The sequence below is a fragment of the Esox lucius genome, chromosome 8 (genome assembly GCF_011004845.1).
Source record: "Esox lucius isolate fEsoLuc1 chromosome 8, fEsoLuc1.pri, whole genome shotgun sequence".
Classification (NCBI taxonomy): domain Eukaryota; kingdom Metazoa; phylum Chordata; class Actinopteri; order Esociformes; family Esocidae; genus Esox; species Esox lucius.
The window spans coordinates 16,811,481-16,838,776 of record NC_047576.1 but is presented as its reverse complement, the minus strand read 5'-3'; the positions used below and the strand labels follow the sequence as shown (position 1 = coordinate 16,838,776).

The window sequence follows — 27,296 nt, the reverse complement described above, 5'->3', positions numbered from 1 at the left end:
ATAATCCCATTATGAGTTGGGTTTTGCAAAGTGGTCCAGATAATGTAATGTAATATAGTATTTTCTGCACCAGTCAATACAGTAGACATAGTATTTAATGCATAAAGAGGGACATGACCAAAGGGTGGGGAAATCAATGGGGTCTAGGCCAGGGCAATTTAAACTCAGATTGGATAATTAATGTGTAATCGATGGGCAATCAAAAGTAACCCATTGTTAAAATCAGCCATTCAGTGAGTCTATATTTTTTACTCAGTAAGTAGAATGGAGTGTCTGAGCAAAGGTGCTGAAGACATTGCAAATACCTGTTTGGAGTATGATGCACCATGTAAACAACAGATTGTATATGTCTAGAACAATATGCGTCGCCATATTAATCTTCCTCAGGCAAACACACAACCTCCTGTCCTCCTACAGGAAACGTTTTCTCCTATACAAAATGCAATTATCTTTTGTTTCCATGAAAGAGGAGAAAATCATATCACTGAGTTTTATCATTTACTTTCATTTCAAGCTCTAGCATATCTTTTAAGGTTTGTAAAAGTAAACGTTGCCTTTTTTCCTTAAATTGAAATATTCTCTTCTGTGATTATATCTTTTTCATTTCCAGTGGCCTTGAAATGGGGCCATCTCCAGAAATGGGAGAGTTGTTTCATTGGGAAGTCAATACTCAGGGGAAATACAGTTTGTCCTTATTTATAGAGTCGTTAGCTTGTCCCTTTTAAAGATACGTTGAAAAGGAGAAGTAACTGTCATATTATTTGTTTCACGGTTTTCCATATTTTATCTGATCCAGCTGCATCCTTTTCCAAATTTAAATGGACTAGCTCTTTAAACTGTTGTTGTGTTATTTTCAAACAGTTGAATGTGATTACTGTCTTATTTTTTCTAGGTCTTTCTTCTTTCTTGACATTTTTAGTGTTTGGCTAAAACTTGAATCATGCTCCCTCATGTATAGCCTTTTACCCCAGTCAAAGCATCCTCTGATGTCCCCTTTCTGGGTTTTCTCTCTGTGGACAGGCTGCCATTTCTTCAAAAGTACTTGTACTCACTGTATGCTAGCTAACCCCAGAGTGGGCAAAATGAATGTAACAAGATCATACATAAGATACAGCATGTAAAACGACCCAGCTTCCATGTTGTCTATGCATGGACATGTCATAAACCAGTAATCAACACTGACAACCATAGTAGCATCTGCTGTGTTTTAGCCAGTCTTACACACATTTTGTCTAAACATCTGGCAGAGTGGAGAAGCTACGTGCTGAATGCTAATCTTTGTGACGTTTTTATTCTCTGAAGGCATTGGCTCTTTTTATCCAAGCTTTTATTGGTAGCTTTCCATTCTCACCATGAAATACACGTCTCTATTCGTCCTCCATTTTACTGTTGAGATGTCAGTGTTTCTTTATAACTTCTCTAACTCCATTCAGATGATAATGGCTTTATACAGAAGGTATTGACCCATTCCAAAGCTGTCCCTGTCCCTGGTTGTGTTGCAGATCAAGACAAAAAATTCCAGCTTCCAATCTGCTGACTAGTCTTCCCCCCCAGATTGTCCCCGCCCTTGTCAATCTGGTTATGCTTCTGACCTGGATTATGCTTTATGGACACAGCCCAGATGCATTTATTAATTACTAAAATGTGTTCTCTTAAAATGTTCACCCGGCACAGCCAGAAGAGGACTGATCACCCCTCTGAGCCTGGTTCCTCTCTGGGTTTCTTCCTAAGTTTTGGCCCAGTTTAGAGAGTTTTTCCTAGCCACTGTGCATCAACACTGTTGTTGCTTTCTCCTTGGAGTTTCAGGCTGGGTGTTTTGTAAAAGCACTTGGTGACAACTGGTGATGTAAAAAGGGCTTTATAAATAAATTTGATTGATAGACCCAGTAAACTGGAGTGATTGGTGTCAACTTCAAATTACCCTCTGCAACAATAAGAAGTTCTGGATTTCAGGGGAAATTAAATAAAGTGTGTGTCCGATGCAACTCCAGCTTCAGAGGCAGGAAAGCCGTTCTCTGTGGAAGATGGTTTTGGCAGACATCACTACTCCAACAGGACAGAAAGGCCTTCAGACTGACAGCCAGTAACATACTTATGATGGACTGCTGTAGAGAGTGACCAGAGATGTTTCTTCACCTCCACACCGGGTGACACCCAGTAGCAAGGTTGGTTTCAGTGGGGAGCTGGCCAAGGTCTTCACAGTTCTTCACCTTGGTAGGATCCCTGGCACAGTCAAAGTAAACACCACGACCCAAGATGTGATTTATTGATTCAGAGTCTCTCTCTGAATATCTTCTCTGAGTCTGTGTTCAGGCTAGGTGGCTCCTCTATCTCCCTTTTGCTGATTCTCCATTGTGCCCAGGCTTCCCAGGGACTGATCACATAGTGGAAGCTGAAGGGGAGTGTGAGTACCAGGGGATAGAGAGATCATTAACTCAGCTTCGCTTGGCTCTTCTACCTAATCACCAGCTAATACCACCCGGGCCTGTGTGGAACATTGGGCACGGAGCTACTCACGGCAGGGTCCTGGCTAATGTTTAGATCCCGGAGATGTGCGGGTCATCTGACTCAATCTTCACTCAACGAACCCATGGGAGGTGGAAACACTGTAAAACTGTCAATGTGTCAAGAAATGTCACTTAAGGATGGAATCCTCAAAGTGATTATATTTCCAGTGGCACCGGTATCATGTTGTGTAAACAGGAGTGTACGTCTGATGGTTATAATCTGCACAAATACAGATTACCAACGGATGATTAAATAGACGTGGTGGATTTTAATCATTAGATTGCCATGTTCCAAAGCACTTCTGTTTCTGCAATGTATATTTTGTGATGATTAACAATGTCAATGTTACAGATTACATTGTTGTGTATGTCCAAGATTTAAAGCCTTTGCTTCATTTAATGTGAACTTGTGTTTTTGTTGGCAATAAAACACAACAGCTTGTGTATGACTTCATATTTACAATTCCCTCCATAAGTATTGAGACAGTAAAGTCAAAATTGCCATTTTTGTATACTCAAGGCATATGAAATGAAAACGTGAGGCAAAAGTGCAGAACTCATATGGTTTACCAATTAAGAATAACAGCACTGTCAGAGTTCCACCCAGCCTATTTTATGTGAGCATAAGTATTGGAGCATTTGGCTTACAGTTGTCTCTAATTGATCAGGTGTTTCCTGTTGCATTGATTGTTCATACATGAAATAGCTATGAATATGTTATGTCAGTTCCAAACTTTGGTTTTGCGTTTGGAGTCTGAGTTTGGTGTTAGTTTGCATAATCCAACATAAATACTAGGCAGCTGTCTATGAAAGGAAAAAAAGCAATTTGCTGATCAAAGAGAAAGGGAAGTCAGTTAGAACCAAAGCACAAAGGTTGAGCATAATGTATTGAAAAATAAACAAACTGACAACGACCATGACGGCCAATGAAAACAAAAGCAGTTGCAAAGATGACAGAAAAATTACCGGAGCTGTGAAGGCAACCCTTAAATAAGTGTCAGTGAAATCAACAACCTGGGGTGAAAGTGTCACAATGTACTATTTGCCAAAGACTTACAAAGGCTACACTGCAAGTTGCAAAACTCTGATCAGCACCAAAAACAGAAAGGCCAGATTAGAATTTGCTATAAAGTACAGATATCAGCTAGTATAGCTTTGAAACAGAGTTTTACAGACAGATGAGAAGGTGAATCTTTATCACATTGATAGGAAGGCAAAAGTGTGACGAAAAAAATGAACTGCAGATGATCCAAAGCATACCAACTCATCTATGAAGGATGGTGGAGGTCGTTATTGATGAATGATGAATTCAGATGTGAACAGAGTGTTTAGTTTTTAAAATGAATGTGTTGAAACAGCCAGAATGAAAAGGTGCAATATTTTTTTGGAATGGTGTAGGACCATGCGAACGCTTCAGACTGAGCAGAAACAATGTTTTTCTGGCTGGCTTTGGTGCATATAGGGATATTAATGATTAATCAATTAATTGTCAATAAGAATTTGATCATTTATTTGATCTACCAAGTCAATCTCAGTTTAGTTTTAATTGAGAACACTATGTATTTTAGGGCGGGACCCTCTGAATAATCTACAGCGATATAATCCAATATAAGATTAAGCGAGCAAAAATAAGCATGGCTAAAATGATCATGTTCACTGCAAATCCTGTGTGTTAAAATAACACAACGACTAGCCAATGACATATTTCTTGACAAACAAATATCAGGCTTGCCTGGTTTCTTGTTTCCAGTCCATGTTCGGAAACATAAATTCAGACTTTTTTCTGTCATTGTGACCAAGCATGAATTGACGTGTTTATACCACAAATAGCATCTAAGAACTGCATGTATTTTGCCACCGGCCATTTTAAAAGCTTATGAGCCAGTAAAACTAGTATCTTACTGCTTGGAATAGTCATGAGAAATGAGCAATTTCTAGCAAGACTGAAAATGAACTTTAACTTTTACCAAATAAATTTTATTTCAGGGCACACCAATGTTCGACATTGATGCAGTAACTATCAATATAGGTGACGATAACTGACTGTTTCATCCGGTGAAAAATTGTGAAAACCCCTCCTCTTTCACTGCACAAGTAGCCTAGTTGTGGTCTATATTACCCCAACAAGAATGGGTGCATAATTCGAAAATCTAAGATATACAAATCTTCTTGCATGCTAATCTGGCATACTATATAGTATGCAAGTACACAACTTGAGATTTAGCCTATATAAGCTGTGCATCAAAAGACCAGCCAGTTGCAACCAAATATGGCATGTCCATTCCTCAACAACCCTGTGGATGAATGTGCTCAGATTCTACACAAAGCGTTTACACCACTAGCCCCAAGGGTCTTCAGAGAGAGAAGTTCTCTACTGGGCTTCCCTGATGAGTGTCTGTGGGAGAGGTACACGTTCAGTAGGTCCAGCAAAGTTTACCTATGTATTCTGCTGGAACCACACATAATGAAGCACACTTAACGTAGCCAAGCCTTGACCACTGTTCAGTCTGTCTGCATAGCTCTGCGTTTCTTTGCATGAGCTCTGCATTTCTTTGCATGAGCTCTGCGTTTCACTGCATGAGCTCTGTGTTTCTTTGCATGTGGGACATTTTTGTACAGGGTTGGTGATGCAGAAGGTCTTGCGAAGGCAACAGCATACCAGGAAATAAGGGTATGCCTTGCTCTAAAACAGTATATTTTCATCACTTTCCCTGGTCATCTTGAAACACAAAGGAGGCATTTTATTCAATTGCAGGTATGTGACCATTAAAATAAATGTAAAGTAGCCTACAGGTTGACAAGCCTCTGTATTAATGTAATCCTGTTTTTCAGCCTTCCCCAATGTTATAGGCACAATAGACTGTACCCTTCTGGACCTGCGGATGCAGACTATGTCAGTCGGAAATCTTTCCATAGCCTAAACGTACAGGCATCTACTGGGGGCATGTGTCCACAGTCAAGCAGAATAGTAGCAATTGGATTTGGATGAAATCTGTGAAAATAGATCAAATAAGTTTTGATGCCAACACTTCTTTGGATTTAAATCCTGTTACCCTGGCAGTTGTTCACAGAAATGTCAATTTCAATGTCTACCTCACACAAAGTAGTAACTGTACGGTACAGAGATAATGTTTCACTTTACCTTATCAGCACAGATCAATCAGAGCATGATCCCCTCCCTTCGGAGACTGGGCCGCAGGGCAGTATTCCAACATGATAATGACCCCAAACAAACCTCCAAGACGACCACTGCCTTGTTAAAGAAGCTGAGGGTAAAGGTGCTGGACTGGCCAAGCATGTCTCCAGACCTAAACCCTATTGAGCATCTGTAGGGCATCCTCAAACGGAAGGTGGATGATGACATCCACCAGCTGCATGATGTCGTCATGGAGGAGTATAAGAGGACTCCAGTGGCAACCTGTTAAGCTCTGGTGAACTCCATGCCCAAGAGGGTTAAGGCAGTCCTGGAAAAATATTGACACTTTGGGCCTTTTTTTTGTCCAATTTGGACATTTTCACTTAGGGGTGTACTCACTTTTGTTGCCAGCGGTTTAGACATTAATGGCTGTGTGTTGTGTTTTTTTGAGGGGACATCAAATTTACACTGTTATACATGCTATTCACACACTAATTTACATTGTAGCAGTGTCATTTCCTCAGTGTTGTCATATGAAAAGATATAATCAAATATTTGCGATGTGGGGGTGTACTCACTTTTGTGAGATACTGTATCTCCCTCCCCTTATCAATTGCAGCAGTATTGCCCTTTTTAGTGATGACTCCTTTAAATTCATCATTAAGTCCCATCAGCAGGGTTTGGTCTGCTGTTGAGAAGATCACCGTTCTAGTTTTTGCTTCTTTTTTTGCGACATAGTATCTTTATTTTGACGATCGCTTGTTCTGGGCTGCTTGTACTCCGTACAAGAGCACTATTCAAGCCGGGCTTATTCAATTAAGCGCGGACTTCATTAGCAGCGTTGATGGAATACCGCCATGGTGTTAAAATACTTGCCGATACCGAGTACTGATACCAAGTAGGGCCTACTCAAAGCTGCACTAGGTAGGAATTTTTCAGTAAAAGTAAAAGTTATGGCCCCTATAAACGTGTTGTCGACCGGGTTCTGGTATTTCCACGATTCTTTCATCTTTTCACTTATATAAAGAACTAATAACTTATATCGTCGGCTATATTGATAGTTATTGTATCAATGTCATTCATGAATGAAAGAAAAACAAAAGTTGTTGTGCCATTAAATGAAATAGCTTTGTCGGAGTAATGTTCGTCTTCAGTCTTGATAGCAATTGCTCAATTCTTATGACGTTTCCAAGTAGTAAGATATTAGTAGGCTAATTTTATACTAAACTGGCCAGTGGCAAAAGCCATACAGTTCATAAATGCTATTTGTGGTGGAAGTAAACTTCATAAGAAATGTTAGTCAGTTTAACACAATGCTTAGTGGTGTCTAGCTAAATATTCAAAGTTGGCGTGATGACAATGCATGACAAAATTATCTAATGTTGAGATGCAATTTTATGACAAACTAGTGTCCTAATCCCTCCCAATACTGGCATACAGTGTCCGAAATGTGACCTTTTGGCTCCCCTGCCAAGGGGACTTGTAGATGATAAAATCCACCAGCCAAGCAACTTTTTACTGGCCAAAATAATAATTTATTTTTGTGTCATTTATACATTACTTTCAGTACATTGCAATTAGTATTTTGTTGAATTCAAACTTTTTATTTCCAATGACAAATTAGTTGTTTCTGCTTTTATATTTAGCATACTGACCACACACAGAACAACTCATTATACTGTAGCCAGGCTCTTGAAATCTCCAAACCTCCAATTCTCAAAAACATTATTTGTCTATGTGATGCTACAAACATGTTTTTTATGTATTGCAATAATGCCATATGGGTATTGATTCATCCCTGTGATAACTACGAAATCTGTTTTCTTTATAAAAATAATTATAATAAAAAGTATCACAGCTAAATTATGTTTCTGTATTTACTGTATACACACAAGATTATATTCTACTTGAAACTGTGACTGTTAATATTAGGTAGTGCCGATATTTACAAAACATTGAAAAACACATAAGAATGATAGGCTACATGGTGATGATTTTTTTGCCACACGCAAAGCATTGCATTTAAATTATTTGGTGAAATTTCACTTATGTATTGATAGATCTTGCAAAAAAAGATTTTGAACCTTTTTTTCATTAGCAAATTGTGCAACATTGTCTTAATTGTCAAACGCAAGGTGAGGCTATGAGACTTAAGTTTATCATCAAGTCATTGCCAGGTTTATCAAGAAGACCCCAAGGCAAAGCTGTGTGAGGGACAAAGTAAAACAGAAACATAACCACCATGCTGTGGTTTGCACTCTCATCAAAGTCCATTATTAGCTTGATAAGATAGATTAACCATTCACTTTTTAATCATTCCATTTAAGTAATCTGCCATTCTTCTGTTACAATTGAATGCTTTATAATTGGGCTAAACATTTACTCTGTACAACACCATCTTGCACGTAGAAATGTTGCGTGTGAATAATCAATGCACATTAGTCCCACAATTTGGAAATAATGCTATCTTTGGTGCATGGTTTTAAATGCGCAAAATAGTATGTTTGGGGTCCTACCAGGTAACCTAAGGCACTCTTTTGTAGCACAAAGCTATGTTTTGGTTTGCAGTCTTGACTGACGGAGAAGTGGCTGGGATGCCTTATGGGTGTTGCAAATTAAACAGCATGGCACTAGGAGCGGTGAGTCTTGATCCTTTCCTGATCTGTTCTAGCTAACTGAGGACTTCAGATGAATGAGCATGCCCTCACACATGTTGACCCATTAACTTCCTGGTTAGGATGAACCGTGTGGAAAGCATAACTCTCCCCAATCCTCTGGGAGTTGTTGCAATGATAGAGCAATAGATACAATATGCAAATGTTATTACCAAACAAATTTTTTTACACAAATCTCTTTAGATTAACAAACCTAGAAGCCATGGAAACCATAATAAAGAAGTTGAAATGGACAAAAAGTAGGCCTACTGACTCCATTGAAAGAGTACGTGCAAAGACGCTGCTCACTGGACTCAATGGACAGAATGCATCTGTAAGAGAATCAGACTTAACACATAGTGTTGAGTGAGGGAGACTTGCTCAACAACTGTGAATAATTTGATATAAAGGAAATTTTTATAAATTAATATAGACACTAGCCCACTACTAGATTGCCTAACCTGCTAACTATAAAACAACTAGCTAGTTTGGCAATTGTTATACAACGTTTAGTTTGGAATAAACATCTTATAGCCTATCCATATATATAACTATGGTATAACTATGTAATGGAGTTAAGAACATATCGTAAGCTCACTCCATAGCCAGCTTGGAAGGTTGCAGATGTGGCTATACAATTGGTACCTTTTGAATAGCTCGAATGGTTTGAAATCTTACAAATGTCTCCTTTAATGGTATATCCTGTGAATAATGCTGGCATTTGAAATTTATTTTGGATAGACTTACCTTACAATAAGTTTATATGAAAGCAATCAATGAACATGCAGCTGGAGTGGAAATAAACTTGACCACGTTGATTTATTTTGTCCTCTTTTTCCACAAGCGAATAGGTTCACCTTTTTCTATGTGGCTGGCACTATTCTTATGGAATTATTTGAATCACTTGAACTCACTACATTAACTTTTACTCTGAAGTTCCCGGTTGATTAAATTAGTGATAGCTGCGTGAAACGACAGCTGATCCTTCTCTCCACCCCTGCCTCGCCGTTTTAATGGCTCTGAATATTCCCCTCTTTTTTGTGAATGAATATTCATGTCCTTGTTGCCAACAATAGCCCATTAGTTCTGGTTGCTGGGAAATGATGTTGCACTAAACAGCTCAAAGCACTCCCAGCCAGAGTATCCTGCGCTTCAAAGCTTGGGACTTTTGGAGAGGGTGATCTACAGCTTCACGCTGATTACTTTATTCAAAGCTTAATTTTCCAGCTTACATAAACAGTGAGTTTTCTTCTCTCCACCACCAAAATAGTGAATTCTTATTAGTGTGTAAGTCTAAATGCCAGTGGCCCAGTAACCTTAGCCAGAACTCAGTGACCCACTTGTATGGTCAGGACAGGAGCCAAGAGTCTTGTTGCTCTTGCTTTTCATTCCTGACCTACAGCCCTCCTGCTTTTTTAGTGTTTGCTTGTTATCTCTGAGGGGATCTAGAGGATGAGCTGCTGATGCAGAACAGAGCTACAGTCATCAGCAGAACAGGAGATCAACCACTTGACGCCACCTCCTGAACCCACTCGCCACCTTTCCTCTCTATAATATAATAATTCAGACTAATTCACTTTATCCACATTTTGTTGTTATAGACTTCATCATATGGGCTTGCCTATAAGCAGGCATGACTTTAGATTTCTTGTTTTGCTTCTTGATATTATTGTTATATTCATTCTGACCTTCCTACAGCATAAACAATTTAACTGATTGACAAAAAAACAACTCTAAAATGTCCACACTACGCCGATGTAGAGTGCCTGAAAAGGTTGTTTTTGTTAGGATTTCTACTTTTTTAATTATAACAATATGTAAATATGCCCCAATTTTTTTTTTTTTTTGTGGTTATCTCCTCCTACATGTTTCAAGCGATCAACTCCAAAACAACATTGACATGTTTTAACTGGTCCGACTTGCTTCAATTCTATGTTTACTTTTGTAATGATAAGCATTTAAAATTTCTAAAAGTTTATATGGGTTTGAATGAGAGCCATGGGGATGCAGAGGTTTCTATTCAAAATGATCATGCTTCTTGGCCAATCAATCTATTATACCAACATTAAAGATTTAAGGCTATACTAACCGTAAATGTTTTACTTGAAAAAAAAGAATTCACTTCACACATTTTTTGTTTTTTGTTCATTCAAATTGTTGAAATGTGTAACAATATTGGTATCTGAACATCTGTTATCTTGGTTTGAAGTTTAAAAAAAAAAATTCTGAATAATTTCCTCAACTTGACTAAATTGTTCAACAAAAAAATCCAAAATGGCCCAGACAATATAATTGGTATCTTTTAGTCAGAAAGAATCAGATTTTGGGCCGGTGAGTCTCCTTTCCTTTAGAATATTCGGTGACTGCAATATGTGAATCAATTATTTACCCAGTTTGAATAGAGAAAAGAACTTCAACATAAAGTATAACAGTTTCATATCGCACCATGTGTAGACAACTCAATGAAACAGGGTTGGGTGGTAGGAGAGCCAGGATGATCCTACTGCTCAGAGAGGGACATAAGAAAACCTGACTGCATTTTGCCAAAACACACTTGAACATGCCACAATCCTACAAAAATAATCTCCTATGGATAGATGAGAAATAATTTTAGATTTTTGGTAATGTATACCATCTTTATATTTATAGAAAACAAAATGAAGCTTTGAAAGAAAATTAAGGAGGACATTTTCATTCATGTTTTGGTGTTGCTTTGGGACTTTGGGATATCCAATCCTCACTTCAACACTGTTGACTAATAAACATAGCCTAATGACCCTGAAAGCTAATCCTTTGCAGTCATTTATTAAAAAAATAAAAAAATCTATCGAAATGCAATTTCATAGGGGAGAACATATAACTCCTTAATGTAGTAATTTCTTAAAACTGACAATCAGTCTCTCACATCGACTGGGAGGAATTGTTGCCCGTTCTGGTGCATTATGGCCAATCAGCTCGCATTTGACTTGTCTGTACAGAGTAGATTGTTCCAGTAGTTTCGGTATTTACCCAGGTGTTTTATTGCAAACGTCAGTCGTGTCTTTAGTCAGCCAGTATTTAGTCAGCCACCAATTGTGCAAGTTCCCCCACTTAAAAAGATGAGAGAGGCCTGTAATTTTCATCATAGGTACACTTCAATTATGAGAGAAAAATAAATAAAAAAAATAACATTGTAGGATTTTTTTATGAATTTATTGGTAAATTATGGTGGAAAATAAGTATTTGGTCAATAACAAAAGTTAATGTCAATACTTTGTTATATACCCTTTGTTGGCAATGACAGAGGTCAAACGTTTTCACACACTGTTGCTGGTATTTTGGCCCATTCCTCCATGCAGATCTCCTCTAGAGCAGTGATGTTTTGGGGCTGTCACTGGACAATACAGACTTTCAACTCCCTCCAAAGATTTTCTGTGGGGTTGAGATCTGGTGACTGGCTAGGCCACTCCAGGACCTGGAAATGCTTCTTACGAAGCCACTCCTTCATTACCCGGGTGGTGTGTTTGGGATCATTGTCATGCTGAAAGACCCAGCCACGTTTCATCTTCAGTGCCCTTGCTGATGGAAGGAGGTTTTCACTCAAAATCTCACGATACATGACCCCATTCATTCTTTCCTTTACACGGATCAGTCGTCCTGATCCTTTTGCAGAAAAAAAAGCCCCAACGCATGATGTTTCCACCCCCATGCTTCACAGTAGGTATGGTGTTCTTTGGATGCAACTCAGCATTCTTTCTCCTCCAAACATGACGAGTTGAGTTTTTACCAAACGTTCTATTTTGGTTTCATCTGACCATATGACATTCTCCCAATCCTCTTCTGGACCATCCAAATGCTCTCTAGCAAACCTCAGACGGGCCTGGACATGTACTGGCTTAAGCAGGGGGACACATCTGGCACTGAAGGATTTGAGTCTCTGGCGGCGTAGTGTGTTACTGATTAGCCTTTGTTACTTTAGTCCCAGGTCTCTGCAGGTCATTCACTAGGTCCCCTCGTGTGGTTCTGGGATTTTTTATTTTTGTGATCATTTTGACCCCACGGGGTGAAATCTTGTGTGGAGCCTTGGATCGAGGGAGATTATCAGTGGTCTTGTATGTCTTCCATTTTCTTATAATTGCTCCCATAGTTTATTTCTTCACACCAAGCTGCTTACCTATTGCAGATTCAGTCTTCCCAGCCTGGTGCAGGTCTGCAATTTTCTTTCTGGTGTCCTTTTGGTTTTGGCCCAGCAACCAGCTCTTTGGTCTTGGCCATAGTGGAGTTTGGAGTGTGACTGTTTGAGGTTGTGGACAGGTGTCTTTTATACTGATAACAAGTTCAAACAAGTGCCATTAATACAGGTAACGAGTGGAGGACAGAGGAGCCTCTTAAAGAAGAAGTTACAGGTCTGTGAGAGCTAGAAATCTTGCTTGTTTGTAGCTGACCAAATACTTATTTTACCGAGGAATTTACCAATAAATTCATAAAAAATCCTACAATGTGATTTTCTGGATTTCTTTTTCTCATTTCGTCTCTCATAGTTGAAGTGTACCTATGATGAAAATTACAGGCCTCTCTCATCTTTTTAAGTGGGAGAACTTGCACATTTGGTGGCTGACTAAATACTTTTTTGCCCCACTGTACTTCTAATTATTTTTAAATGGTTTCGTAACGCCTTCCGGACTCATGGGAATCAATAACCTTTATCCCGGGAGGGCGTTGAATAGTTATTTTGCTCTTGGCATGTTACCACAAAGTAAATCAGACCAAGCTTATAATCTTTATGGAGAGCTGGAACCTCGAAAGTGACTCTTTAATGATTTTCTAGTCATTTTCATCTGTTTTGGTGTGCCTGATTCTATCTTTATCCATTTATGTTAAATTTAGGGGTGAAGTAACTTTTTCTGCATAAGGAAATTACAAATCTGTTTATTTTAATTGGTTTAAATGGTTTCTAAGAACACTTGGGTTACATTTATCAATGAATGTGGTCAGAATTTAATATGTGAAAAAATTCTACTTTCCAGTGCGTGTATGTACATTTTATATGTTCTTAAAAACAACTTAATCAACAAGTTAGTGTGGACTGCAGTGGCCCTAAGGTCTGCACTGCTGACTCCAGTGCACGTGTTGTTTCATCGTAGCAAATTCACTCTACTGCTGTTTCCTCTGTCATTCTCCTGCTGTTCTTTGTGTGCAAAAGAATTCAAGGAACAATCAAATGTAAAGAATCCTATCGGTGGAAGCTCTTAGTTATTGTCCTTTTTTAGGCACCTTGTAATATGCAGCACATCACCTAGAAAAGTGTAAAGTGTACTAGAGGGCGCCTAACAGATACAGGAAGTCTCCTGATGATAGTACTCCACAGTCCACTTACAGAAAAATTGAAAGAACTGTAACTAAAAGGTGCTATAAGTGTTGTCATTAATGGTGCTCGGTCTGTACATTGAATCAATGTTTTGCTCATATTCCTCACCTACACAAAGTATTTACTATAGTAGAGTGCTACTCAGTTGCTCATGGATACTCTTGCAATGTGTTATGCTCTGGAGGTTTCACAATGGCCTTTAGATGTGTTTCTGTGAATGGTGTGTTGTCTGATGCACATGTGTCACAGTGTGTGTTTGGGTGTGTGTTTGTGAGTAAGCACTTATAAACTTCTAAGTTGTTGTATTCTCAGTGTTGCCTAGCCAATGTATCTCAATGATGGAGAGCTGCTACTTCCATAATTTTTTTAAAATCTGTCAGCGAGCGGTGTGATGGCTGAGGGGGAGAGAGACACTTCAACTGTTAGCCTGGCTCTGCTGTGGCTGATGGCTCAAGAGTGACTCACCCCTTTTCTCCCTCATAACCTTAGATGGCTGCGGCTAGATGTCTTTTATGTTACTCCACTACTGGCCACCTCTGTGTGCTGCTAAGTGGTCTGAAAAATCTAGATGTTGAATCTGAGAAGTTGGTGATGCTGCATGAGGAGGCTGAATCTCTTTGTCAGGTATTATTTTTTTGGGGACACGTCGAGCATTTGCCCAAACAGCTGAACAAAACGACCTGATGGTGGTGTGTCCCTGAAAGGGTTTGGCTTTGTCTCGTAATGGCCTTTTTGTTGTGCCATACAAGAGAAAATACTTCAGTGTCGGCCTCAGATCATTACATTTTAATTTTAGTCATTTAGCAGATGCTCTGATGCATACAGACTTACAGTAGGCCACTTTGAAGTGGTAGCATTGAATGTAACCAATGGATTTACATTCAAAAGTCTTAGTGCACCAAATGTTTTATTAAATAAAATTGATTTAAGATTTCCAAATGTTTTCCAAAACATTTATGACAGAAATGTTCATTTTTACCAAGCATATAATAAAGACAAACCAGTAGATTACGATTCCTTACCACAAGCAATTCAAATCCAGTCCTGGAGGGACGAAATTATGTAGGTTTTTAACACCCACATTTGGGCCATTGGGGCTTGCTTGAACTGACAATGTTTTATACTGACATTTATTAAGGTATATGTCCCTAGAGTTGTAAATATGCTATGTCATAGCAGTGCAGCAATTGTAGCTTTCTCTGTTTCTTTACTATGTATTTTACCCCTTCCCATTAATTTTAATCGTAGGGATTTTACCATTTGTCAGAAAAAAATTCCTCCTTGCTAACTTATGACCTTTAATTGTACACTAGATAATTTGGAATCTTAGATTCAGTTGTCCATCTGAAACATATTTTGTACCTTCTAGGCCTAGGCGTTTCCCAAAGCCTTAATAGTGTTAAGAAAATTGAAAAAACAATCTTACATGTATCTTAAAAAAATTTTATGCCTTCAATGATAATAAAGTACATCCGCACCATCTGAAACATATTCTTCCTATAAGAAGAATTATTTCAGCAAATACATAAGTAGAGAAATAAAAGAAAGCCACCTATCAGTGAACTTAAATATACTTGAACAGCATGAATGAATGCCAATTATCTCAATGACACAACATTACATCAAATGTTTATTTATATTTTATTGGAATATTTAAGGTCCACTTTTTGCATGAATTATTGACATAGTTGTTCTTTAAGATTAATTTGGGATAGATGTGAATAATGTACCAAATTTGCCTTTATGAAGTATCTGATCCCAGCCAATATCCACACTATCTTTGATAAATGCAGAAATTCCACTTTCTGTTGATAAAACGCTGTCATCCCATCTCAATACGTACCCAAATTGGTCCAAAATGATTTCATGCTACATCAGAAACTACAAATCTCTGGGTTTTTATATCTCTCTGTGCAGAATAAGCAGTTTTGGAACATTTGGGACATGGTTCCAATTTCATCAATATGATTATAAGAATATAAGCAAATCCCTAAGCCATAGTAAAAGCAGGCAATATCTGCTCCTTTCTCCTCATCAGAATCACCAGAAACAGCTGACTAGGGATTCAATTTCTCCATTGCTATATTTACTGTCTATGGGACCCCTGGCCCTGGCAATTTGTCAATCGAAGGCAATTACACCAATCACTAATCACTAAATCCCATTATACTATGTTTCACTATATTAGGACAATGTATCTGAATCGCTCCCAAATGACTTGAACATCATTGATAATTTCAGCTTCATGTCAACTTATAAAATTAATCTAACACAATCAACATTACAGACTTGCTAGACTTCATTTGAGGATGACTTCTCCGATGTAATAGATTCCCAGTTGTTTCTCGTTTTAAATGTTTGGGAGTAAATATAATTTATTCCTTAGATAAAACCACTGCCAGAAACTTTAACTGAACATTTGAATAAATTATAGTAGATTAACTAATGTCCCAGTTGTTTTAAAAAGCAATATATGTGTGTGTACCGTGGATATAAAAAGTCTACAGACCCCTGTTAAAATTCCAGGTTCTTGTGATCTAATGTTACCTATAACGTGAACAATTCAATTGAAAAACAAACTGAAATCTTTAAGGGGAAAAAATAAAAAACTCACAATGACCTGGTTGCATAATTGTGCACACCCTTAAACTAATACTTTGTTGAAGCACTTTTTGATTTTATTACAGCACTCAGTCTTTTTGGGTAGGAGTCTATCAGCATGGCACATCTTGACATGGCAATATTTGCCCACTCTTCTTTGCAAAAGTGCTCCAAATATCCTGTGCACAGCCCTCTTCAGATCACCCCAAAGATGTTCAATTGGATTCAGGCCTGGGCTCTGGCTGGGTCATTCCAAAACATTAATCTTCTTTTGGTGAAGCCATGCTTTTGTGGATTTGGATGTGTGCTTTGGGTCGTTGTCGTGCTGAAAGGTGAACATCCTCTTCAGCTTTCTAACGGATGCCTGAAGGTTTTGTGCCAAAATTACCTGGAATTTGGAACTGTTGTATCTGAAGGCTCCGGTTCCAGCTGAATAAAAACAGCCCCAAAGCATGATGCTGCCACCACCATGCTTCACTGTGGGTATGGTGTTCTTTGGGTGATGTGCAGTGTTGGTTTTGTGCCAAACCATACCTTTTGAAATTATGGCCAAAAATTTAAACCTTGGTTTCATCAGACCATAACACATTTTCCCAGATGCTTTTGGGAGACTTGAAACTTCAGCCGGGCTTGGATGTTTATCTTTGTAAGAAAAGGCCTCCGTCTTGCGTCTTGAAGAATACGGGAGATTGTTGTCACATGTAGCACACAGCCAGTACTTGCCAAAAATTCCTGCAGTTCCCTTATTGTCTTGGTAACCTCCCTGACCAGTTTTCTTCTTTTCTTTTCATACATTTTGGAGGGACGTTCAGTTCTTGGTAATGTGCCATATTTTCTCCACTTGATGATGACTGTCTTCACTGTGTTCCATGGTATATCTAATGCTTTGGAAATAATTGTTTACCCTTCTCCTGACTGATATCTTTCAACAATGAGATCCCTCTGATGCTTTGGAAGCTCTCTGCGGACCATGGCTTTTGTTCTGAGATACAACTAAGAAAATGTCAGGAAAATCCTGCTAGAACAGCTAAACTTTATTTATGATTAATCAGTCACTTTAAATGGTGGCAGGTGTGTAATGACTTCTATTTAACATGAGTTTGAATGTGATTGGTTAATTCTGAACACAGCCACATCCCCAGTTATTATTTTTCATTTTTCCCCCTCAAAGATTTCTGTTTGTTTTTCAATTGAATTGTTCACGTTTTAAGTGGTTGACTTGGACTCCAAATTCCCCAGATCTCAATCCACTCGAGCATCTGTGGGATGTGCTGGACAAACAAGTCGTATTCATGGAGGCCCAACCTCGCCAACTTACAGAAATTAAAGGACCTGCTGCTAACGTCTTGGTTGCAGTGAAAGCAAAATTTCACTGCAACGTCAGGAATGTAGTTTAGCCAAAATGCATGAAGTAGAGATGAGAGAGAAGCCCCTTTTAGGTTTTATCAGGAGTTTTATCTCTTTTAATTAGTTTGTGAGTGAGAATACGTTTGAAGAGACCGCACATTCTGAAGAGAACCAGAGCCCTGATACTCAATCCCACTTCCTACCTAACTAGCTAAACAGTTTGCTGTGTTGCTAGCAAATTTATCCTTGGTAGCAGCATTTCTAACTAAATCCCTGCTAGCTATCTTTAGGTACCTAGCATTCAAGGCCTGACGTTTCTCATAAAAGTGTACTTTGTGGTGCAAAAGCAAAATGAATGTCCCAGCTGTGGTAGTAATTCAGATCATATCTGACTACTGCAATGCTGCTTGTTTGCTAGCTACAATAACAGATTTAACAGTCAAGCAAGGCCCAATTCAAAGTGCATGTGAAAACAAGGCTTGCTACCATTATTTGCTTCCCTAAGCACTGCCTGTCTAACATTGCATAGCCAGAGATTAACGTCCTCACTCAGTGTTTATTTTCTATTCCGTTTTTCTATATTAAAATACAGGAGGCATAACTGGTTGGGATACAGGATTTAAATGGCTTCCGGGAGAAAGTTGCAACACTTATTTCAAAGAGCTTGAATGTAAATATGATTTTTTTCATTTCCACCTAACACCAGCCACCTGAATCATTCAATCTGTTAGTGACGTCTTATTCTGGCTGGCAGCACTGCAGGCATAAAAAGATGTTGGCTCTTACAGTGGGGAGAACAAGTATTTGATACACTGCCGATTTTGCAGGTTTTCCTACTTACAAAGCATGTAGAAGTCTGTAATTTTTATCATAGTTACACTTCAACTGTGAGAGACGGAATCTAAAACAAAAAGTCCAGAAAATCACATTGTATGATTTTTATAACATTAATATGCATTTTATTGCATGACATAAGTATTTGATCACCTACCAACCAGTAAGAATTCCGGGTCTCACAGACCTGTTAGTTTTTCTTTAAGAAGCCCTCCTGTTTTCCACTCATTACCTGTATTAACTGCACCTGTTTGAACTCGTCACCTGTATAAAAAACAACTGTCCACACACTCAATCAACAGACTCTAAGGCATGTAGAGGTCTGTCATTTTTATGATAAAAATGACAGACCTCTACATGCCTTGTAAGTGAGAGAACCTGCAAAATTGGCAGTGTATCAAATACTTGTTCTCCCCACTGTAGATAGCAATTAATCACCTATCGCAATTCTCAAGTGGACACAACTATTATTTGAAGTTATAACATACAATTATTGACAGTAGGAATAAATGGCATTAGTCAAAGATCAATTGTGGCCTGGAGAGATATACTTGACTGTAAAAAGCAGTTGTCTAAGTACAGCTGTGTCATTGTGGCCTGGTGTTTGAATCCTGTTTTATCCCGCTTTAGTGACTCCTTGTGTTAGGTCAGATGCCATAAAGTTCCATCTTAGTTGTTGCTTGGGGAACTTGTTCACCTCCAGCATTCACATCAACTTCCTGGTTGAGCAAGCAGTGTGATAAGAAGGAGAACAGCTTGGGGAGATATGCATCAGATGACACATCTCGACTTTGACTCTCCCATGCATGCCGTTAAGCTCTTGCTATGAGGGTTAAAAACTGAATAATAATCATAATAACAACTGAAAATATCTGCAAAAGCCTAGACTTGTCTAACATCAAATAGTCCCAGAATATTCACAACAATTTATCAAGTCACATACTGTTAGACACCCTATGGATGAAAACCGAAGGTAAAAGCATACTTTATATAATTATATATTACGTGTATTAGCTGTGATGATTTGACCAAATCCAATAGTTGTATCAAAATGCATTATAGTCTGATATATGCCATTTTGTTTTTTCCCCTCAGAAAAGCGGTTTCCTCTCTGAAGCCTTTTTTTCTGCTGAGTCACCAGAAACCATGGATCCTCTCTTCAAATTCCATGAAACTATTGCTAAGGTAAAATGAAGCACCCATATACATATAAGCACTATGTAAAAAACAAACAAATTAATTCAGTGGGTCGGTAAGGAGACACGCTTAATTGGAACTAGCAGGTAGTGTAGACATGGAATATGGTTTCAGCAGGATTTTTTTTCTGTGGTGTCAGACTATTTTGTCTGTTTTGGTTCTCTGAGCCAAACCTTGAGGCAGTGGCTAGTTAGAAGCTAACCTTGATACAGTGTGCATCCTGCTTACCGTTCAGCTCTCCATTTTAATGCAAAGAAGATATTAGGCTTAAGCCTGAATTGCTTTCCGGTCATGCACACAGACTCTCATTCATCATTGCAAATGTGCCCACATTTTTGTCTCTAAAGTGTCAAACTGATTTGCTGTTAGTATACCTGAATATTACAGTGTAATGCAAACATCTTTCTCTGTTTTTTATTTTATGTTTTACATATTTTTTATTTGTTGGAACAAGATGAACACTTTAAGACAGTGTGTAGAGGAAAGATGTCTGAAGCAGTTTGACTCAGTATCCAAAAGAAGGGAGTCTTTTCTGTCTTATATTGCTTCCCTATACTTTCTGTCCATATCCCTTTCTGTCCTCACTCTTTCATTCTACACACACAGACAAAGTAAGCAAATGCACACACACATGATCGGCCATAGAAAACACACACACGCACACAGGCACACACACAGACATAGAGAAAAAAACACACACCCTTAAATTCTGTCTCTCTCATATACACATATACTTACACGCGCACACACACACACACACACACACACACATAACAAACAGCATACCATCTTTGGCTACGGAAAGACTGACAGTTATCCCGTGAGCAGACTGATGTTCAGATCTTTCTGTGACCCTATCCCCCAAGTTGCCGCCTCACGCCACTTTGATAATTAAGGACTGTGTATCAGTGTTGTCTGTAACTAGAACTTTGGGACTGGGTATTTCTATGTGTTTCTCAATTTCTATGTGTGAATGTTTATGTATGTATTTATGTGTGTGATTTTGTGTGTATGTGGATGTGTATTTGTCCCAGTGTACTGTAGTGGTTGGTTTTATTAAAAGCCAGCAGTCAGTCGTTCTCATCTTGGCCAGACACTGACTGCTCGGCTGAAGCCGGGCTCCTGAGAGCTCATTTTTCTACCTACCTGCTTTTTGTCTTTGGGAGGACAGGTTGGTGTTTTGGGAGGATAAAAACCGCCCAAAACAAAGGAAAAAAAGCAGTGGCTTTTCTAAACATTTTTTTTGGTCTCCAGCAAGGAAGGCCACAAATATAGTGGCAGAAAGAAATATGGCTGTCATTAGAGCACCTCATCATAGCCTTGGAGATAATGTAATGTGCCACATATTATTTGTGTGGAGTGTTAGGAGCTGAGAAAAAGAAGGCAATGACATAAAACATTGAGCAATGTTAGTAGGATGGCAAGTGATAAAGGGGATAGTGCAAATAAAAAGAGGCAGTTTGAAATGTTATTCTCAAGTTTAAATATTCACATTGTGAAGGGTGAGCATTCCTTAACTTCATCGTAAAATCGGTCATTGGGACCATTTGAGTGCACTGGGGTTTGAATGCAAGAGCCGTCGGCTGTGATTTGGAATTCAGAGGACAGAGTTAGAGATGTCAAAATAACATATTTTGGTTGAGATACTTTACTGAATAACAAAGAGAAAAGAAAGCTGGCTGGTGACTGTGACACTCAACACAGACACACACGCATACACATACAGTGCTGCCACAGTAGTGTCAGAAAGTCTTTGACGAGGCAAGATTGTCTTATCAGGGGACTTAACACAGTGTGTGATACATGCCTGCTGAATCCACACAGCCAAAGAGAGAAGAAAGCAAAACATCTCTGTGAAAACTCAACTCCAACTTCCGGGCCACATCCTCAACCACAAATAATTGTTTTCCTGCCTTGAGGAATCTGCTGCTATGTATGTACACAGGTTCACCTTCAGCACTGCTGGAGCTAGCTTTAATCCCCAGATGCTCAAGTCACCGTATCATCTCACTGTTTCTCGACGTTATCATGGGAAAATATCTTGGTGCTTCCCTGCAGCAAATGCATGAGATGGCATTTAGAATTTCACAAATGTTTGCCAGCTTCTACATTGCACATGGCCACATATGAACATAGCCAAATCCATTTTTTGTCATTGGAAGTGTTCTCCATAAGAAGAATTGGATCTTTCACCATCCAAATGTGTCACAATAATCATTATCGTGATGTGGCCACTGTTTTCCCATCTGTGAAATGTGTGTCATAATGTTTTGTTTAGGAACGTGTTCAGTCATGAGCACATAGCTGCCACTGACTGTTTTGAGTTTCATTTTTGTGAATACAGAGCTCATTCAAATATGACCGGCATCTTAGGTTTCCATGACAGAATGATATTTCAGTATAACTCACTTTGCAGAATTCTAGATGTTTGATGATTCAAAAGGATGACTTTACAAAACAGTGGTTTATGATATGACGTGATACCTCACATCACCTCTGTTTTATTCAGTCTCACCTTTAGGTTTGAGAACTGTTCTCCGCTATCATCAACCTGCATCCCACTGCCGGTTTGCCTCAAAAACTTCTACTGTTTGGTGCTTGGATGGCAGACAGCTACTGGAAGTGGTGTTTGAGGGCCAGTAGGGAGCACTCTGTGTAGGGGTGTTTTGTTTTGGATGTTAACAGGTGTCCTCTGTCTCTAAATATCCCATGGCACTGGTAGTAAGAGTAGGGTTGTTAACCCCAATGTCATGGCCACATTTCCAATCTGGGCTTCATATCATCATGGCCACCCAATCCTCTTTGGAGTTTCCAAATAGATATCTTTTTTTTCAGTCAACTTCCCTGTTCAAATAACGATAAATAAATGAAGCACACCATGCAGTCATCAGACTGGCCATACCAGTCACAACCCTGTAAAGCATTGGTGACAGGGTCTTCTGATTCAAGGTCTTCTGATTCAGGGCCTTCGTATCCAGGGCCTTAATATCCAGGGTCTTTGTATACATGATTCGGGGCCTTCGTATACAGGGCCTTTCGATTCAGGGCCTTTTGATTCAGGGTCTTCTGATTCAGGGCCTTTGTATCCAGGGCCTTAATATCCAGGGTCTTTGTATACATGATTCGGGGCCTTCGTATACAGGGCCTTTCGATTCAGGGCCTTTTGATTCAGGGTCTTCTGATTCAGGGCCTTCGTATACAGGGCCTTTCTATTCAGGGTCTTTTGATTCATTGCCTTCGTATACAGGGCCTTTTCGATTCAGGGTCTTCTGATTCAGGGCCTTCGTATCCAGGGCCTTAATATCCAGGGTCTTTGTATACACGATTCAGGGCCTTTAGATTCAGGGCCTTTAGATTCAGGGCCTTTAGATTCAGGGCCTTTTGATTCGGGGCCTTCGTATTCGGGGCCTTCTGATTCGGGGCCTTTTGATTCAGGGCCTTTTGATTCGGGACCTTTTGATTAGGGGCCTTACGATTCGGGGCCTTTTGATTCAGGGCCTTCTGATTAAGGGCCTTCTGATTCAGGGCCTTCTTGTTTCTACAAATTGATAAAAAAAATCTAAATATTGTGCCATTAACAGTATGAAATAGGCTCTCAAAATTATAAGTTATTATTATTGTTGTTATTGTCATTATTATTATTCAACCAATTAAATATTCACCTGACATTATACAGATTTTGATAACTGGGTAACATTGCTAAAATCCATGAAATCCGTGGCCTCTGTCGACAACATTATGCATAATGCTTAAATAAGGCACGTATAACATACGTGAAGGCAAATTAGTTGTGATAATTCTTTTGTGCACATTTCATTATCCCCATTCCCCTACTGAACGCTCTCTGGCTTGTTCTCTGCTGCAAAGGAGCCATGTCTACCTTCTTTTTATTGTCCCCAAGGACTTTTCCTGTGTTGTATGCCGGGCAGCAAGGGGATTCTGTGCATAGCTTACCTCTGTCGTCCTCATTTGTCATGTGTGGTTTTGGCTCCAGCTGGGGGAACAGGGTGGAAGCAGGAATCCGTGCTGCAGCTCATTTTTAAAGGATGAGGTGCGTTTGAGTCTGCTCCCTTCTAGTTGGCATGGCGGGCTGGCATCGATCACACGGGCCCCAAATGTATATATACTCAATCAGCCCAGCCAGTGTGTCCCAGCTGTTAGGCTGTACCACAGCACAACCACCTCAGGGCTCTCCAGAGGAACTGCCCTGGGCCGTGGTGGACCTCACTGCATGTCAGCCTGGTTGGCTTGGGAATATCAAAGTAGCTTTGTCTGCACAGACGTAAAAAAAAAAAAATATTTGGTTAAAATGCCTCAGTATTGTCAGTGCCCCATCTGAAGAGCGAGGATGTTGAGAACACAACTAAGGCAGTGTGTGCTTTTTTTTTTCTTCATCAACATGCCATGTACATAGTTCTTATTTGCCGGTATGTCCAAAGAAACGCCTTGACCCTGTAAAGGGCTGCAAAGGTCCAAGAGGTAGAGATCAACCGCCACGGATCCTCTATTTCAGAAGAGGCCAGATTGATGGAGACAGGGAATGGCTGAGGAAGCGGAGGATTAGCAGAGCGTGGAGATTCCCACGAGGACCCTCTGCTCCGGCACCCTCACTACAGGACAGACGTGGCATTTATCTCACGTCACGTCCCCCTCTGTCCTATGTGAGCAACTGCTGCCTCAGACCTCCAGACAACAGAAAGGAAATCAGTGTCTTCTGTTGCTGTAGTGGTGTACCATAGACTTTGGGTGAAAATGGGGACTCAGAAATGGAAAGACAGTAATTATCTCATACATTCCCCACAAATAACTATCCCAGTGGTTAAAATGGAACAGGACAGCCTTGATTGATTAACTCTGGCTGTGGGTAAAGAACCCAGCCAACCTTGTGGGACTGGGTTTAGTGAGGAAGGCAGTTCAGCCGAAGCGGGCGGCCGACGCGAGGAGAGTCAGATGGAGTTGTTTCTGATGGGTGACATGTTTAAATGAAGCTGCCAAAGACTCTCCCCGGCAGCCCGGCCCTCTGACGGGAATAGGACAGCCCAGCAAGGCAGAGCGGCTTGGGATGTACAGTCAGTGTGTCACTCAGGAGACGGGTTGTCAGGGGCTGCATGGCAATGCGGGAGGAGGGAGGAAGTACGGGAGGTGGACTCCTAGGCACACAGTATCTATTGATCCAGCCTGAGGAAATGTAACTAGGCAGCTAAAAACGAAAGCTCTGCTTTAGGTTGATTTCTGGTCCTGCTTGGATAACCTAATGCCTAGTACTAACCCCATACTGTCCCTTTCACTGATCCCTCCCATCAGATCCCTCCCATCATACATTTAAGGAGGTGACGCCGTCGGTCAATGATAGTTTTGATCCGAGGCTGTTGAAAGGTGGCATCACAGAACATTCATCAGAATCCTCCTGACAAGAGGTGAGGTCCTTTTTTAACCCAGCAGAGCAGTGGTAGACCAGAGAATAGGCCAGAGCAATTGAAAAAGACAGAAATGACCATCGTTTTCATCATTAAGTACAGTCAATGTACTGCTTTGCTCCTTTCGTTCACTTCTCACCTTGAGGGCATAGCAGGAAACAGTGGGAGTCAATGGAGAAGAGGTCTGTCACCTCGTTAGGCTAATCCCCTAAAGCACCATTCAAGTGGAGACGGTGGGGCGGACCACCGCACTGCCAAGGCCATGAAATGGAAGGAGATTAAAAATTGCCGTCTTGATTTCTTACCCTCTGGCTACACAGTAACATGCTGAGACTGCTGCTGGCAATGCCACGTCTCCTTCTGTTGCCACCTCTCCCTTTGTATACAGCCTGAAAACCCCTGCCCCCCTCCAGATCGACTGGCGAGGAGCGAGCTGCGTTACAAGGGTTAGAGAGGTTGACGTGGCGGGTACGCTAAGCTGCCGGCCAGCGCAAGGCAATCAGAGTGCCAATCTTTTCTGTGTCTCGTGTGATGCTGACACACCAGGCTGGATACCACTGAAAGAGATTCAATGTTATCGTCTAGAATTACTCTGAGAAGATCCCTGTGGGGCTAAATGTGAAGCGCAAAAAAAGGGATGAAGGCATTTTTTTCCCTCCTCCTTTTGGATCAAACCTTATCTCAAGCTGATAGCCCCAGTTATCTGGATAACGTGTTTGTTGTGTCTTCTTAAGGCAAAGATAAGGAATTCACACTTGAATGTCCTGCTGTATAACCTCTTTCTCAGACAAGGCCTCTTCTACCAGACCAATAAGCAGAGAAGAAAAAAAGAAAGCATGAGGACTTAACCGATGGTGTTAAGTAGTAAGTATTGTAAGACGATCTGGTATGTGACTACTAGCCTGTCCGGACAACAATATGTGTGACTCTGGCCTCTGCATTGCAAGTGCAGCTTTGTTTTTCATGTCAGGGAAATCACATGCATACTCACTTTATTTGAGCTCAATTTTGGCAGACAGGTGCAGTGAAGGATGAAGCCAGTCTCTCTCACTAATATAAAGTGACTATTAATATGCGTCAGGAGTGCTCTGTCAGACTTACTCTACTAATTGTCATTTATTGGTTTCTTTGTCAGTGCTGCCATGTGTAACTCTCCAAGATGTTCATTAGACTGGGAAGGGGAAATCACAAAAGCTTTACTTGTGAATTTTACATTCTGCCTTTTCCTCCGCAAATAGTCCAGGGAAATGTTGTCATAAATGTGAGTATGAAACCATTTAATAAAATTGGCTGATAAATTGTTTCTTGGGTTGGGATTTGGGTTCATCGCACAGAATTTACAAAGCATATTTAAAACATTATACTTTCAAAACAAAGATGTTTTCTCTACTTAAAAAAATTTAGATTCATAAAAAAAATATATTATTTATATATCATTTATATTATAATATATTTGACAACAAAACGTGCTAGCTCAAAGTTTTTCAGGTAGCAGGAAACTGAGCTGATCGCTGTCTGGGCTAAATTCTCTCCACTCTACCCTTCAAGCTGTAGCCTAAATAGGGAAGTTTATTCCATCCTAATATATAACATGACGAGGTGTCAAGGAGTAATTTTCCCCTGACACACTGGGATTTTACTCTGTGTTTTAATGGCAGTCTCGCAGACGAGCTCCTTTATCACCTGGCTAACACAACTGGCGTCTCATTGTATGAGAGCTGACACAGGCCCATTTGACGTGCATTGTAATAGAGGAGTGTAATTTGTCGGCAGATCCGGTGCTGTCCAGACGTTTCTCTCTCTCCCTTGCTCTCTCTCCTTCTCTCTGTCTCTTGTAGCAGAGTGCAGTGGCAGCTCCCTGGGCAGGCCAACCTGGCCTCGCTGCTCATCCATCACAGCTCCTGATTAAACATCCCCCTTCTCCGCTCCGCTCTGCTTAGGCCTCTTCATATCCTCACACTGAAAGTTGAAACATCTCCAGTTGACACATAAGGGAGACTTTAATATTTTGGAGCCCTGGATTTCTTCATCAGTTCCCAGAGTGTTTTTTTGTTAGGGTTAGTTCTTTACTGGCTGGCGTACCTTGAGACACAAACAAAGGAGCACAAGAACAAAAGACCTCTAATTTCTACCCACCGGAACTGTTTTGTATAAGTACTCATTCATCCAACAAGAACTTAGACTTTGGCTGTGGGGCATTTGGCTTCAAGGTATCAACATCCTCCAGGATCAAGTTGATTGTCTCTGACAACCAAG

General features: G+C 40.0%; 1 protein-coding gene across 2 annotated transcripts in view; it reads left to right on the top strand.

The window, feature by feature from the left end:
* Positions 1-27,296, top strand: part of LOC105025892 (inactive N-acetylated-alpha-linked acidic dipeptidase-like protein 2) — a 311,906-nt gene that overhangs the window by 259,826 nt on the left and 24,784 nt on the right. For both annotated transcript variants that reach the window (XM_013134897.3, XM_020048731.2), the window contains exon 11: positions 19,522-19,611. In XM_013134897.3, coding sequence (XP_012990351.2) covers positions 19,522-19,611 — 90 coding nt within the window. The remainder of the gene's footprint in view (positions 1-19,521; positions 19,612-27,296) is intronic.